At 36.4% G+C, this 16,845-nt stretch overlaps 1 protein-coding gene across 2 annotated transcripts in view; it reads left to right on the top strand.

Moving 5' to 3' along the window:
* RPS6KA6 (ribosomal protein S6 kinase A6) overlaps positions 1-16,845 on the top strand; it is a gene marked incomplete at both ends in the record, with an annotated part of 161,879 nt that overhangs the window by 31,506 nt on the left and 113,528 nt on the right. For both annotated transcript variants that reach the window (XM_079727886.1, XM_079727885.1), the window contains one exon: positions 800-859. In XM_079727886.1, coding sequence (XP_079584012.1) covers positions 800-859 — 60 coding nt within the window. The remainder of the gene's footprint in view (positions 1-799; positions 860-16,845) is intronic.

The following is a 16,845-nucleotide window of genomic DNA, read 5'->3' as shown; positions in this document are numbered from 1 at the left end:
AGACTTTTTCTGTAAAGGGCCAGACAGTAAATATTTTAGGCTTTGCCGGCATAGGTTCTCTGTCAACTGTTCAACTCTGCTGTTGAAGTGAGAAAGCAGCCATAGATAACATGGAAACAAATGGATGTGTCTGTGTTCCAGTAAAATATTATTTATAAAAACAGTGGGCCAGATTTGGCTCATGGGCTACAGCTTGCAGACCCTTGATCTAAGTTCTCTATGCTTAGTCCTTCCTGAAGTATTGCTTGAAGAGTATTATTACACACTAAGCTTTGTATTTTGAAATAATTTTGTTTCCATGGCCATTTATATTTTTCTCCTATAGTTTATTATTTCTTCTGTAGAGTAACTCAAATTTTAATTGAACTGATAGAAAGGAAAGGAATTCACAACAGTGCAATTATATGAAACTCTTACCATCCTAATTTGCTTTGAATATATCCTCACAATAAATTTCCTCTGTGGTATTTTTCCTGTCTCATATATATTTGGTTTGGGACAGTCTAGTGAATGTATACAGGTCATATATTTAGTATATGTTTATTCACCAGAGCAAAGCTCTAAACAATATGAAATGAAATATACAGCTCTGAAATTCAAGGATTTTCAAAGACAATCTGGAAATCATATTAATAATGTTCCTTTTTTAAGTACCTTCTATGTGTCCTTTGTCTTTTTGTGTTTCAGTAAGTGTGGATCTTGTTAAATTGTGAAGCACAGTGCCTAGGGTTATATTTTTCTTAGTTACTACTCTTGTTCTATTACTCTTGAACTTCAGTTTTTGAACAATATTTTTCAGGTGAATGGTCTTAAAATGGTTGATGAGCCAATGGAAGAGGGAGAAGCAGATTCTTGCCAAGTAAGTACTCATGTTAACTTATTAAGCTACATTTTTAGACTATAAGGAAAGATAATAATATGAAAGGAGAAAATCTTCTGTCAATTAAGGAAATGTATTTAGGTATGTTAATAAGCAAATCCAATTATTAATAAAATGGCAACAGTTCAAAATATAGGCCAGATTTTCTTGCCAGAAATTCTTATCCATAAAGTTTTTTTTTTAAACAACTTTATTGGGGCATAATTTGTATGCCATGAAATTTACCCATTTTAGGTGTAATGGATGAAATTTTTATTACCAGTATATGAGTAACTGGATTATTTAAATATAGAATCCACTGAATTAAATAAGACTGTATTCAACTTTAGGGTAGAAAGGAGATCTAACGAGAAAATATTTAACTAAAAGGATAAACTGAGGTCATTTAAAATCTATTTCCTGTCTTTCAAAAAGGATTGCATGTAAATTATTTCAGAAATTTCTAACTAGTCTAAAGGACTGCTTAGCTATTAGGCCATTCTATGCAAGGCCTGTAATCCTAGTCTCTCGTTTTACAAGATCTAGTTATACAGAAGAGAGTTCTTAAGATTTTAGGGAGGGTCTGACTAAAGTAGACATCCCCATCGATGTTGTTATTTTGATTATCATTTCTATAGATATTTTCATAGAATTGTAGATTTTGTTTAAACCTGGAAGAAGCCTCATAGATAGTATTCTATAATACCTTCATTGTATAGATAAGTCTACTGAGACCTGTAGAGGTTATTATGATTTATACTAGGCCATAAAGCTAACAAGTAGCAGAATCAAGGCTTAATGACCCAGTGTGCCTCATGTTAGGTCAGTTGTGTATTGTGTAGATACAAAGAAGTGGAAAATAAGGAAAGCGCTGTTCTTTTCTTATTTAGTTGTGGATAAAATCATCCTTCATGTCTTTATTTTCCCCCTGAAACCGGTTAAAGTGAATTTTTCTCAGATAGGAACCAGCAGAGAGATTAAAATTGGGTTTGTCCAAGACTCTCCTTTGAAATGTCCTATGTAAAAATCAACTTTCTCTGCAGATACTGACGTTGTAACAATAATCTCAGTTCTGATTAACAAGATGGGAGATAAAATGTTGTCATTTTAGCTTTTGTAATTTACATAATAACTTTTATGTTAATTTTGAATGTAATTAAATGTAAACTTGTATCAAAATCATCTAGAGCTTTATCTGCAGATCATATGTGCTAAGGCATAGTAATATTTATGTTGCTAGTTTATAAATGATAGAGTGTAAGGAAATACAAAGGCAATGGGGAAGTGTGTATTTCAGTATTAATAAATTAACAGGGAAATACCATGCCCCACAACACAGGAGGAAAAAAAATGTGTGTGTGTATGTGTACATGTGTAGCCAATGTAAACATATAGACATATACATAGGGTTATTGCTAAATATTTACCTTTCTAACTTTAATAAAACAAATGATGGTACAAATGAACTTATTTACAAAACAGAGTCACAGATGTAGAAAACAAACTTATGCTTACCAAAGGGGAAGGGGGGAGGGATAAATTGGGAGTTTGGGATTGACATATACACACTACTATATATAAAATAGATAACTAATGAGAACCTACTGTATAGCACAGGGAACTCTACTCAATACTCTGTAATGGCCTATATGGGAAAAGAATCTAAAAAGTAGTACATGTATGTATATGTATAACTGATTCACTTTGCTGTACAGCAGAAACTAATACAGCATTGTAAATCAACTATATTCCAATAAAAATTAGTCTTAAAAAATGAGCCAAGAAGTACAGTTTTAATGGAAAGACAGTAAAAATATAGTGCTTGATGTTAATGTGATTTTCATTAGGCAGTCAACTTCGGTGGCTAGAAAGGGGAATCTAAAGTTTTTCAGAATAAGGAACCTAGAGTCACTTGCAAGGATTTGATTTAATTTGTGGCCTGAGTTATTGGGACTTAAAACATTATGTATTTCTGCTGTGTGAGAGTTCAGATATTCATTGTGTGTCAATTAAATGATATGGGTGATAAGAAACACTAGCCGTATAAATTTTATTTTTTTAAAAATTATTTTGCCTTGCCTCGCCTAGATCCTGAGTCTAGCCCGTAACTGATCACAGGGCCATGGGAATACTTGGTGCTGCGTGGAATGGATTTGACAAAAATTCTGGGTAGAGAACAGGGGAAAAGTGGGTTCCCAAAGGAAATTCTGGGAGCTGTTTTACCAGATGATTGATGCTCCCTACTCTCTCTGAGGGAGGCAGCACGGAGAGAGCACTGGATTGCGAGGAGGCCTGGGTTCCCATTCTGGTTCTGCTGTGGACTCACTGTGTGACCTTGAGCAAGTTACTTACTAACTTCTCTGGGCCTGGCTGTAAAATGAAGGGGTGAGGTGGGATGCTCTCTAAGGGACCTTCCAGCATCAACAAGCTTACCACTCGGGGGCCTTTCCCATCTGTTTAGTCCATCTGTTGTCCTGTGCCTCTAAATTCTAGTAGTAAGAATCCTTAGAGAACCCGGTGGGTTTTTTGTAGGGAAAGTTTCGGGGAGTAGGGCTAAGTTTGGGAACTGTAGCAGGGCTAGAGAGCTTTAATTTTCCACATGAAGGACTGGGTTCATGGGAGAATTTGGGGCCTGAGCAAATGACCAGGGACTACTAAGATTTAGGGCTTGTTTGCCACTGGGGTTAAACCTCACCCTGTGCCAGGTGTCAGGGCTTAGTGTGTGGTCAGAGTTGGGGTCATTGTGAGCGTTGGGGTCTTTTTTTTTCGAATTTTACTTTATTTTTTTATACAGCAGGTCCTTATTACACATCAATTTTATACACGTCAGTGTATACATGTGAATCCCCATTGCCCAATTCATCACATGCCCACACCCACCCCCCTGCCGCTTTCCCCCCTTAGTGTCCATACGTTTGTTCTCTATATCTGTGTCTCAATTTCTGCCTGGAAACAGGTTCATCTGTACCATTTCTCTAGGTTCCACATATATGTGTTAATATACGATATTTGTATTTCTCTTTCTGACTTACTTCACTCTGTATGACAGTCTCTAGATCCATCCACTTCTCAACAAATCACCGAATTTCGTTCTTTTTTTGGCTGTGTAATGTTCCATTGTATATATGTACCACATCTTCTTTATCCATTTGTCTGTCAATGGGCATTTAGGTTGCTTCCATGACCTGGCTATTGTAAATAGTGCTGCAATGAACATTGGAGTGCATGTGTCTTTTTGAATTATGGTTTTCTCTGGGTATATGCCCAGTAGTGGGATTGCTGGATCACATGGTAATTCTATTTTTAGTTTTTTAAGGAACATCCATACTGTTCTCCATAGTGGCTGTATCAATTTACATTCCCACCAACAGGGAAAGAGGGTTCCCTTTTCTCCACACCCTCTCCAGCATTTACTGTTTGTAGATTTTGATGATGGCCAATCTGACCAGTGTGAGGTGATACCTCATTGTAGTTTTGATTTGCATTTCTCTAATAATTAGTGATGTTGAGCAGCTTTTTCATGTGCTTCTTTGCCATCTATATGTCTTCTTGGGAGAAATATATATTTAGGTCTTCTGCCCATTTTTGGATTGGGTTTTTGTTTTTTTTAATATTGAGCTGCATGAGCTGTTTATATATTTTGGAGATTAATCCTTTGTCCATTCATTCATTTGCAAATATTTTCTCCCATTCTGAGGGTTGTCTTTTCATCTTGTTTATGGTTTCCTTTTCTGTGCAAAATCTTTGAGGTTCCATTAGGTCTCATTTGTTTATTTTTGTTTTTATTTCCATTACTGTAGGAGGTCGATCAAAAATATCTTGCTGTGATTTATGTCATAGAGTGTTCTTCCTATGTTTTCCTCTAAGAGTTTTAGAGTGTCTGGTCTTACATTTAGGTCTCTAATCCATTTTGAGTATATTTTTGTGTATGGTGCTAGGGATTGTTCTAATTTCATTCTTTTACATGCAGCTGTCCAGTTTTACCAGCACCACTTACTGAAGAGACTGTCTTTTCTCCATTGTATATCCTTGACACCTTTGTCATAGAGTAATTGACCATAGGTGCATGAGTTTATCTCTGGGCTTTCTATCTTTTTCCATTGATCTATGTTTATGTTTTTGTGCCAGTACCATCTTGTCTTGATTACTGTAGCTCTTGTATAGTCTGAAGTCAGGGAGTCTGACTCCTCCAGCTCCGTTTTTTTCCCTCAAGACTGTTTTGGCTATTCGGGGTCTTCTGTGTCTCCATACAAATTTTAAGATATTTTATACTAGTGCCGTTAAAAAAATTGGTAATTTGGTAGGGATTGCATTGAATCTGTAGTTTGCTTTGGGTAATATAGTCATTATCACAATATTGATTTGTCCAATCCAAGAACGTGGTATATCTCTCAATTTGTTGGTATCATCTTTTATTTCTTTCATCAGTGTCTTATAGTGTTCTGCATACAGGTCTTTTGTCTCCCTAGGTAGGTTTATTCCTAGATATTTTATTATTTTTGTTGCTATGGTAAATGGGAGGGTTTCCTTAAATTATCTTTCAGATTTTTCATCATTAATGTATTGGAATGCAAGAGATTTCTGAGCATTAATTTTGTATTCTGCAACTTTACCAAATTCATTGATTAGCTCTAGTAGTTTCTGGTGTCATCTTTAGGACTCTCTATGCATAGTATCATGTCATGTGCAAACAGTGACAGTTTTACTTCTTATTTTCCAAATTGTGTTCCTTTTATTTCTTTTTCTTCTCCATTGCCGTGGCTAGGACTTCCAAAACTATGTTGAATAATAGTGGCGAGAGTGGACATCCTTGTCTTGTTCCTGATCTTAGAGGAAATGCTTTCAGTTTTTCACCATTGAGAATGATGTTTGCTGTGGGTTTGTTGTATATGGCCTTTATTATGTTGAGTTAGGTTCCCTCTATGCCACTTTCTGGAGAGTTTTTATCATAAACGTGTGCTGAATTTTGTCAACAGCTTTTTCTGCATCTATTGAGATGATCATATGGTCTTTGTTCTTCAATTTGTTAATATGGTTTATCACCTTGATTGATTTACATATATTGAAAAATCCTTGCATCCCTGGAATGAATCCCACTTGAACATGGTGTATGATCCTTTAATGTGTTGTTGGAATCTGTCTGCTAGTATTTTGTTGAGGATTTTTGCATCTGTATTCTTCAGTGATATTGGTCTGTAATTTTCTTTTTTTGTAGTATCTTTGTCTGGTTTTGGTATCAGGGTGGTGGTGGGCTCATAGAATGAGTATGGGAGTATTCCTTATTCTGCAATGTTTTGGAAGAGTTTGAGAAGGATGGCTGTTAGCTCTTGTCTAAATGTTTAATAGAATTCACCTTTGAAGCCATCTGGTCCTGGACTTTTCTTTGTTGGAAGATTTTTAATCACAGTTTCAATTTCACTACTTGTGATTCATCTGTTCCTATTTTCTATTTCTTCCTGGTTCAATCTTGGAAGGTTACACCTTTCTAAGAATTTGTCTGTTTCTTCCAGGTTGTCCATTGTATTGGCATAGAGTTGTTTATAGTAGTCTCTTAGGATGCTTTGTATTTCTGTGGTGTCTGTTGTAACTTCTCCTTTTTCATTTCAAATTTTACTGATTTGAGTCCTCTCCCTCTTTTTCTTGATGAGTCTGGCTAATGGTTTATCAATTTGGTTTAGTTTCTCAAAGAACAAGCTTTTAGGTTTATTGATCTTTTCTATTATTTTATTTGTTTCCATTTCATTTATTTCTGCTCTGATCTCTATGATTTCTTTCTTTCTGCTAACTTTGGGTTTTGTTTGTTCTTCTTTCTCTAGTTCCTTTAGGTGAAAGTTTAGATTGTTTATTTGAGATTTTTCTTGTTTCTTGGGATAGGCTTGTGTAGCTATAAACTTTCCTGTTAGAACTGCTTTTGCTGCATTCCATAGGTTTTGGATCGTCATGTTTTCATTGTCATTTGTCTCTAGGTGTCTTTTGATTTCCTCTTTGATTTCTTCAGTGAGCTCTTTGTTTTTCAGTAATGTATTGTTTAGCCTCCATATGTTTGTGTTTGTTACGTTTCTTTTCCCCTGTAATTGATTTCTAATCTCATAACATTGTGGTCAGAAAAGATGCTTGATATGATTTTAATTTTCTTAACTTTACTGAGGCTTGATTTGTGACCCAAGATGTGATCTATCCTGGAGAATGTTCTGTGCAAACTTGAGAAGAAAGTGTATGTAACCTTCTGGTTTTGGATGGAATGTCCTATAGATATCAATTAAATCTATCTCATCTATTGTGTCATTTAAAGCTTCTGTTTCCTTTTTTATTTTCATTTTGGATGATCTGTCCATTGGTGTAAGGGAGGTGTTAAAGTCCCCCACTATTATTTTGTTACTGACAATTTCCTCTTTATTGCTCTTAGCAGTTGCCTTATGTATTGAGGTGCTCCTATGTTGGTTGCATATATATTTATAATTGTTACATCCTCTTCTTGGATTGATTCCTTGATCATTAGGTAGTGTCCTTCCTTGTCTCTTGTAACGTTCATTTTTAAAAGTCTATTTTATCTTATATGAGTGTTGCTACTCCAGCTTTTCTGTGATTTCCATTTGCATGGAATATCTTTTTCCATCCCCTCCCTTTTAGTCTGGATGTATCTCTAGATATGGAGTGGGTCTCTTGTAGATAGCATATAGATGGTTCTTGTTTTTCTATCCATTCATCCAGGCTGTGTCTTTTGGTTGGAGAATTTAATCCATTCACATTTAAGGTAATTATTGATATGTATATTCCTATGACAATTTTCTTAATTGTTGCAGGTTTGTTTTTGTAAGTCCTTTTCTTCTCTTGTGTTTCTCACTTAGAGAAGTTCCTTTAGCATTTGTTGTAGAGCTGGTTTGGTGGTGCTGAATTCTCTTAGCTTTTGCTTGTCTGTAAAGGTTTTGATTTCTCCATTGAATCTGAATGAGATGCTTGCCATGTAGAGTAATCTTGGTTGTAGGTTCTTCCCTTTCATCACTTTAAGTATATCATGCCACTCCCCTCTGGCTTGTCTAGTTTCTGCTGAAAAATCAGCTGTTAACATTATGGGAGTTACCTTGTATGTTATTTGTTGTTTTTCTCTTGCTGCTTTCAATAATTTTTCTTTGGCTTTAATATTTGCCAATTTAAATACTATGTGTCTCGTTGTGTTTCTCCTTGGGTTTATCCCGTATGGGACTCTCTGTGTTTCCTGGACTTCGGTGACTATTTCCTTTCCCATGTTAGGGAAATTTTTGACTATAATCTCTTCAAATATTTTCTCTGGTCCTTTCTGTCTCTCTTCTCCTTCTGGGACCCCTATAATGTGAATGTTGTGTATAATTTTGTCACAGAGGTCTCTTAGGCTGTCTTCATTTATTTTCATTCATTTTTCTTTATTCTGTTCCACAGCAGTGAATTCCACCCTTCTGTCTTCCAGGTCACTTATCTGTTCTTCTGTCTCAGTAATTCTGCTATTGCTTCCTTCTAGTGTAGTTTTCATTTCAGTTATTGTATTGTTCATCTCTGTTTGTTTGTTCTTTAATTCTTCTAAGTCTTTTTTAAACATTTCTTGCATCTTCTCGATCTTTGCCTCCATTGTTTTTCTGAGGTCCTGGATCATCTTCACTATCATTTTTCTGAAATCGTTTTCTGGAAGGTTGCCTATCTTCACTTCCTTTAGTTGTTTTTCTGGGGTTTTATCTTGTTCCTTCATCTGGTATATAGCCCTCTGCCTTTTCATCTTGTCTATCTTTCTTTGAATGCAGTTTTTGTTCCACATGCTGCAAGATTGTAGTTCTTCTTGTTTCTGATGTCTGCCCTCTGGTGGATGAGGCTATCTAAAAGCCTTGTGAAAATTGCCTGATGGGAAGGACTGGTGGTGGGTAGAGCTGACTGTTGTTCTTGTGGGCAGAGCTCAGTAAACTTTAATCTGCTTGACTGCTGATGTGTGGGTCTGGGTTCCCTCCCTGTTGGTTGTTTGGCCTGAGGCAACCCAGCACTGAAGCCTCCCTGGGCTGTTTGTTGGGGCTAATGGCTGACTCTGGGAGGGCTCACACCAAGGAATATTTCCCAGAGCTTCTGCTGCCATTGTCCTTGTCCCCACGGTGAGCCACAACCACCCCCCGCCTCTGCAGGAGACCCTCCATCACTAGCTGTTTGGTGTGTTTCACTGTCCCATGGGATCACTGCTCCTTCCCCTGGGTCCCAATGTGCACACTACTTTGTGTGTGCCTTCCAAGAGTTGAGTCTCTGTTTCCCCCAGTCCTGTCGAAGTCCTGCAGTCAAATCCCAGTAGGCTTCAAAGTCTGATTCTCTACGAATTCCTCCTCCTGTTGCTGGACCTCCAGGTTGGGAAGCCTGACATGGGGCTCAGATCATTCAGTCCAGTGGGTGGACTTTTGTGGTATAAGTGTTCTCCATTCTGTGAGTCACCCACCCACCAGTTATGGGATTTGATTTTACTGTGATTGTGCCCCTCCTACCATCTCATTCTGGCTTCTCCTTTGTCTTTGGATGTGGGGTATCTTTTTTGGTGAGTTCCAATGTCTTCATGTTGATGATTGTCCAGCAGCTTGTTGTGATTCTTGTGTTTTCACATGAGGGAGTGAGAACACGTTCCTTTACTCTACCATCTTGGTTTCTAATCCCAAGAGTTTCTGAGCCATATAAATTTATCTTCCCCGTTTTTAATGTTTTCATATATAGGATTTGTTTTTATTTATTTATTTTTTGTTGTTGTTGTTGTGGTTGCCTACTCCAATGTGATGCTGGCAGCTGTGTGGTTTTTTTTGGGTGGCTTTGTTTTTATTTTATTTTTTTATGTAATGGTGGATTGTAGAGACTGCTGTATGATGCACAGATTCTTTAAAACAGTATCCTTTAAATTTGAAGTTTACGTATTGCCTATCCTGACCTGATGCTGCTTTGTGATTGATTGTTTTAGATAACCAGACTGCTCCATTGAAATTATTGTCACTTTAGACTTTCATGGCCATTAGTTTTCTTCAATTAAAATGAGCAAAATTAAATAAAATGCTTCCTACACTCCATATATATAGTGTATGATTAGCAAAGTTGAATTATAGTTAATATGATTTTAATATGTCTAGATTTCTTACGAGGAATTTGTCCATCTCCCTGAAGGCTGAAGACAGCCTTCACATTTGGTAACCATTCAGTAATAGGTCACTGATAAAACATACCTGATATCATATTTCACCACTTGGTACCATAATTCTCCAAACACTGTCCAGGTTAGAAAAAATAGGTTATGAGTCTTCTCTAGTAGATGACTGAAATGAGTTAATTTTTTATGTTGTCAGAATAAGAATAGGTATCATATTTGGTAGCTTATGACCCATTTATATTTAATTGTGTGTGTGTGTGTGTGTGTGTGTGTTGCAAAGAGTGGCTATATCTATTTTTTAACAACTTTATTGCAGTATAATTGCTTTACAATGGTGGATTAGTTTCTGCTTTATAACAAAGTGAATCAGCTGTACATATACATATATCCCCATGTCCCCTCCCTCTTTCATCTCCCTCCCACCCTCACTATCCCAGCCTTCTAGGTGGTCACAAAGCACTGAGCTGATCTCCCTGTGCTCTGTAGCTGTTTCCCACTAGCTATCTAGTTTACATTTGATAGCATATATATATATATGTATATATATATATATATATATATATATATATATATATATATATATATATCCATGCCACTCTCTCACTTCGTCCCAGCTTACCCTTCCCCCTCCCCATGTCCTCAAGTACATTCACTACATCTGTGTCTTTATTTCTGTCCTGGCTCTAAGTTTTTCAGAACCATTTTTTTTCTTTTTTAGATTCCATATATATGTGTAAACATAAGGTATTTTTTTTCTCTCTCTGACTTCACTCTTCATGACAGACTCTAGGTCCATCCACCTCACTACAAATGACTCAATTTCATTTCTTTATATGGCTGAGTAATATTCTATTGTATATATGTGCCACATCTTCTTAATCCATTCATCTGTTGATGGACACTTAGGATGCTACCGTGTCCTGGCTATTGTAAATAGAGCTGCAATGAACACTGTGATACATGACTCTTTGAATTATGATTATCTCAGGGTATATGCCCAGTAGTGGGATTGCTGGGCGTATGGTAGTTCTATTTTTAGTTTTTAAAGGAACTTCCATACTGTTCTCCATAGTGGTTGTATCAATTTACATTCTCACCAACAGTGCAAGATGGTTCCCTTTGCTCCACATCCTCTCCAGCCTTTATTATTTGTAGAGTTTTTGATGATGGACATACTGACTGGGCTGAGGTGATACCTCATTGTAGTTTTGATTTGCATTTCTCTACTGATTAGTGATGTTGAGTATCCGTTCATGTGTTTGTTGACAATCTGCATATCTTCTTTGGAGAAATATCTATTTAGGTCTTAATCAGTTTTTGGATTGGGTTGTTTGTTTTCTTGATATTGAGCTACATGTGCTGCTTGTAAATTTTGGAGATTACTCCTTTGTCAGCTGCTTCATTGGCAAATATTTTCTCCCATTCTGGGGGTTGACTTTTTGTCTTGTTTATGATTTCCTTTGCTGTGAAAAGGCTTTTAAGTTTCATTAAGTCCCATTTGTTTACTTTTGTTTTTATTTCCATTTCTCTAACAGTTGGGTCAAAAAGGATCATGGTGTGATTTATGTCATAGTGTGTTCCACCTATGTTTTCCTCTAAGAGTTTTATAGTGTCTGGTCTTACATTTAGATCTTTAATCCATTTTGAGTTTATTTTTGTGTATGGTGTTAGGGAGTGTTCTAATTTCATTCTTTTATATGTATCTGTCCAGTTTTCCGAGACCACTTATTGAAGAGGCTGTCTATTCTTCATTGGGTATTCTTGCTTTCTTTATCAAAGATAAGGTGACCATTTGTGCGTGGGTTTATCTCCGGGCTTTCTATCCTGTTCCATTGATCTATATTTCTATTTTTGTGCCAGTAACATACTGTCTTGATTACTGTAGCTTTGTATTATAGTCTGAAGTCTGGGAGCCTGATTCCTCTAGTTCCATTTTTCTTTCTCAAGATTGCTTTGGCTATTTGGGGATTTTTGTGTTTGCATACAAATTGTGGATTTTTTTGTTCTACTTCTGTGAAAAATGCCATTGGTAGTTTGATAGGGATTGTATTGAATCTGTAGATTGCTTTCAGTAGTACAGTCATTTTCACAATATTGATTTTCCTAATCCAAGAACATGGTATATCTCTCCATCTGTTTGTGTCATCTTTAAGTTGTTTCATCAGTGTTTTATAGTTTTTTAAATAGAGGTATTTTGTCTCCTTACATACGTTTATTCCTAGCTATTTTTTTCTTTTAGTTGCAATGGAAAATGGGAGTGATTCCTTAATTTCTCTTTCAGGTTTTTCATCATGAATGTATAGGAATGCAAGAGATTTCTGTGCATTAATTTTGTATTCTGCTACTTTACCAAATGCATTGATTAGGCCTAGTACATTTCTGGAGCACCTTTAGGATTCTCTATGTATAGTATCATGTCATCTGCAAACAGTGACAGTTTTACTTCTGCTTTTCCGATTTGGATTCCTTTTATTTCTTTTTCTTTTCTGATCACTGTGGCTAAAACTTCCAAAACTTTGTTGATTAATAGTGGTGATAGCGGACAACCTTGACTTTTTCCTGATCTTAGAGGAAACGGTTTCAGTTTTTGACCATTGAGAATGATGTTGGCTGTGGGTTTGTCATATATGGCCTTTATTATGTTGAGTTAAGTTCCCTCTATGCCTACTTTCTGCAGGGTTCTTATCATAAATGGGTGTTGAATTTTGTCAAAAGCTTTTTTTCCCCTCTATTGAGATGATCATATGGTTTTTCTCCTTGAATTTGTTAATATGTTGTATCACATTGATTGATTTGAATATGTTGTAGAATCCTTGCATTCCTGGGATACACGCCACTTGATCATGGTGTAGGATCCTTTTAATGTGCTGGCGATTCTGTTTGCTAGTATTTTGCTGAGGATTTTTGCATCTATGTTCATCAGTGTTATTGGCCTGTAGTTTTCTTTCTTTGTGACATATTTTTCTGGTTTTGTTATTAGGGTGATATTGACCTCCTAGAATGTGTTTGGGAGTGTTCCTCCCTCTGGTATATTTTGGAAGATTTTGAGAAGGATAGGTGCTAGCTCTTGTCTAAATGTTTGATAGAATTTGCCTGTGAAGCCATCTGGTCCTGGGCTTTTGTTTGTTGGAAGGTTTTTAATAACACTCTCAATTTCAGTGCTTGTGATTGGTCTGTTCATGTTTTCTATTTCTTCCTGGTTCAGTCTCAGAAGGTTGTACTTTATAAAAATTTGTCCATTTCTTCCAGGTTGTCCATTTTATTGGCATAGAGTTGCCTGTAGTAATCTCTCATGATCCTTTGTATTTCTGCCATGCCAGTTGTTACTTCTCATTTTTCATTTCTAATTGTATTGATTTGAGTCTTCTCCCTTTTTTTCTTGATGAGTCTGGCTAATGGTTTATCAATTTTGTTTATCTTCTCAAATAACCAGCATTTAGTTTTATTGATCTTTGCTATTGTTTCCTTCATTTCTTTTTCATTTATTTCTGATCTGATATTTATGATTTCTTTCCTTCTGCTAACTTTTTTTTCTCCTTTCTCTAGTTGCTTTAGTTGTAAGGTTTTGTTGTTTATTTGAGATGTTTCTTGTTTCTTGAGATAGGATTGTATTGCTATAAACTTCCCTCTTAGAACTGCTTTTGGTGAATCCCATAGGTTTTGGGTCATTGTGTTTTCATTGTCAGTTGTTTCTAGGTATTTTTTTTTCCTCTTTGATTTCTTCAGTGATCACTTCATTATTTAGTAGTGGATTGTTTGGCCTCCACGCATTTGTAGTTTTTACAGTATTTTTTTTTCCTGCAATTGATCCTAGTCTCATAGTGTTATGGTTGGAAAAAAATACTTGGTAGAAATTCATTTTTTTAAAAATTTACCAAGGCTTGATTTGTGACCCAAGATATGATCTATCTCTGAGAATGTTCCATGAGTACTTGAGAAGAAAGTTTATTCTGTTGTTTTTGGATGGAATGTCTTATATATATATCAATTAAGTCCATCTTGTATAATGTATAATTCAAAGCTTGTGTTTCCTTATTTTTTTCATTTTGGATGATCTCTCCATTGGTGAAAGTGTGGTGTTAAAATTCCCTACTATGCTTGTATTATTTACAATTTCCCCTTTTAAGGCTCTTAGCATTTTTCTTATGTATTGAGGTGCTCCTATGTTGGGTGCATAAATATTTACAATCGTTATATTTTCTTCTTGGATTGATCCCTTGATCATTAGGTAGTGTCCTTCTTTGTGTCTTGTAATAGTCTTTATTTTAAAGTACAGTTTTTCTGATATAAGAATTGCTACCTTAGCTTTCTTTTGGTTTCCATTTGCATGGAATAATTTTTTCCATCCCCTCACTTTTAGTCTGTACATGTCCCTAGATCTAAAGTGGGTCTCTTGTAGACAGCATACATATGGGTCTTGTTTTTTTATCCACTTGTCCAGTTTATGTCTTTTAGTTGGAGCATTTAATCCATTTACGTTTATGGTAGTTATCAATATGTATGTTCCTATTACCATTTTCTTAATTGTTTCAGTTTGTTATTGTCGTTTTTTTCTTCTGTTGTGTTTCCTGCCTAGAGCAGTTCCTTTAGCAATTGTTGTAAAGCTTTTTTGGTGCTGCTGAATTCTCTTAGCTTTTGCTTGTTTGTCAAGTTTTTAGTTTTTCCGTCTAATCTGAATGAGATTCTTGCTGGGTAATCTCATTTGTATGTTTTTCCCTTTCATCGCTTTAAATATGTCCTATAATTCCCTTCTGCCTTGCAGAGTTTCTGCTGGAAGGTCAGTTGCTAACCTTATGGGGATTCCCTTGTATGATACTTTTTGTTTTTTCTTTGCTGCTTTTAATATTTTTTTCTTTTTATTTAATTTTTGATAGTTTGTTTAATATGTGTGTTGGTGTGTTTCTCCTTAGATTTATCCTGTATGGGACTCTCTGCCCTTCCTGGACTTGATTGACTATTTCCTTTCCCATATTAGGGAAGTTTTCAACTATAATTTCTTCAAATATTTTCTCAGTCCCTTTCTTTTTCTCTTCTTCTTCTGGGACCCCTATAATTAGAATGTTGGTGTGTATAATATTGTCCCAGAAGTTTCTGAGACTGTCCTCTATTATTTTTATACTTTTTTTCTTTTTCTGCTCTGTAGTAGTTACTTCCACTATTTTATCTTCCAGGTCACTTATCCGTTCTTCTGCCTCAGTTACTCTGCTATCAGTTTCTTCTAGAGAATTTTAAATTTCATTTATTGTGTTGCTCATCATTGTTTGTTTGCTCTTTAGTTCTTCTCGGTACTTTTAAACATTTCTTGTAGCTTCTCCATTCTATTTCTAAGATTTTGGATCATCTTTTCTATCATTACTCACAGTTTTTTTTTTTTTTTTTTTCAGGTAGACTGTCTATTTGCTCTTCATTTGTTTGGTCTGGTGGGTTTTTACGTTGCTCATTCATCTGCTGTGTATTTCTGTGTCTTCTCATCTTGCTTACCTTACTGTGTTTGGGGTCTCCTTTTTGCAGGCTGCAGGTTTGTAGATCCCTTTGTTTTTGGTGTCTGCTCCTAGTGGTTAAGGTTGGTTCAGTGGGTTGTGTAGGTTTCCTGGTGGGGGGGACTGGTGCCTGTGTTATGCTGCATGAGGATGGATCTTGTCTTTCTGATGGGAAAGACCACATCCGGTGGGTTTTTTTTTGGGGTGTCTGTAACCTTATTTTGATTTTAGGCAGCCTCTCTGCTAATGGATGTGGTTTTGTTCCTGTCTTGCTAATTGTTTTGTGTAGCTTGTCCAGCACTGTAGCTTGCTGGTCATTGAGTTGAACTGCATCTTAGTGTTGAGATGGAGATCTCTGGGAGAGCTTTTGCCATTTGATATTACATAGACCTGGGAGGTTTCTGGTGGACCAATGTCCTGCACTCGGCTCTCCACCTCAGACTCACAGGTCTGACACCCGGGTGGATCACCAAGACCCTGTCAGCAACATGGCTCAGAAGAAAATGGAGAAAAAAGAAGGAAAGAAAAATCTACAATACAATACAATACAATAAAGTTATTAAAATAAAAAAATAAAAATTATTAAAATTAAAAGAAAATTAAAACATAATAAAAAAATGGACAGACAGAACCCTTGGACAAATACTTAAAACAAAGGTGTACAGAGAAAATCACACAAAGTAGCATACACATACACCGTCACAAAAAGGGAAAAAGGAAAATAAATATATATATATATATAATTAAAAAGGAAGAGAGCAACCAAATCAATAACCAAATCTACCAATGATAATAAACTCTAAATACTAAACTAAGATAAACATAAAACCAAAACCAAATTAGATTCAGAAAGCAAACCCCAAGTCTACAGTTGCTCCCAAAGTCCACTGCCTCAATTTTACGATGATTTGTTGTCTATTCAGGTATCCCAAAGATGCAGGGTACATCAAGTTGATTGTGGAGATTTAATCTGCTGCTCCTGAGGCTGCTGGGAGAAATTTCCCTTTCTCTTCTTTGTTCACACAGCTCCTGGGGTTCAGCTTTGGATTTGGCCCTGCCTCTGTGTGTAGGTCCACTGAGGGCGTCTGTTCTTTGCTCAGACAGGACGGGGTTAAAGTACCAGCTGATTAGGGACTCTGGTTCACACAGGTCGGGGGAAGGGAGGGGTGTGGAATGCGGGGTGAGCCTGTGGTGGCACAGGCTGGAGTAATGTTGCAACAGCCTGAGGTGCGCCGTGTGTTCTCCTGGGGAAGTTTTTCCTGTCTCATGGGATCCTGGCAGTGATGGGCTGCACATGCTCCTGGGAGGTGAGGTGTGGATAGTGACCTGTGCTTGCCCACAGGCTTCTTGGTGGCTGCAGCAGCAGCCTTAGT

The sequence above is a fragment of the Hyperoodon ampullatus genome (assembly GCF_949752795.1).
Source record: "Hyperoodon ampullatus genome assembly, chromosome: X".
Classification (NCBI taxonomy): domain Eukaryota; kingdom Metazoa; phylum Chordata; class Mammalia; order Artiodactyla; family Ziphiidae; genus Hyperoodon; species Hyperoodon ampullatus.
Note: the sequence above shows the minus strand (reverse complement) of the source record. Positions and strands in the feature narration are given on the sequence as shown.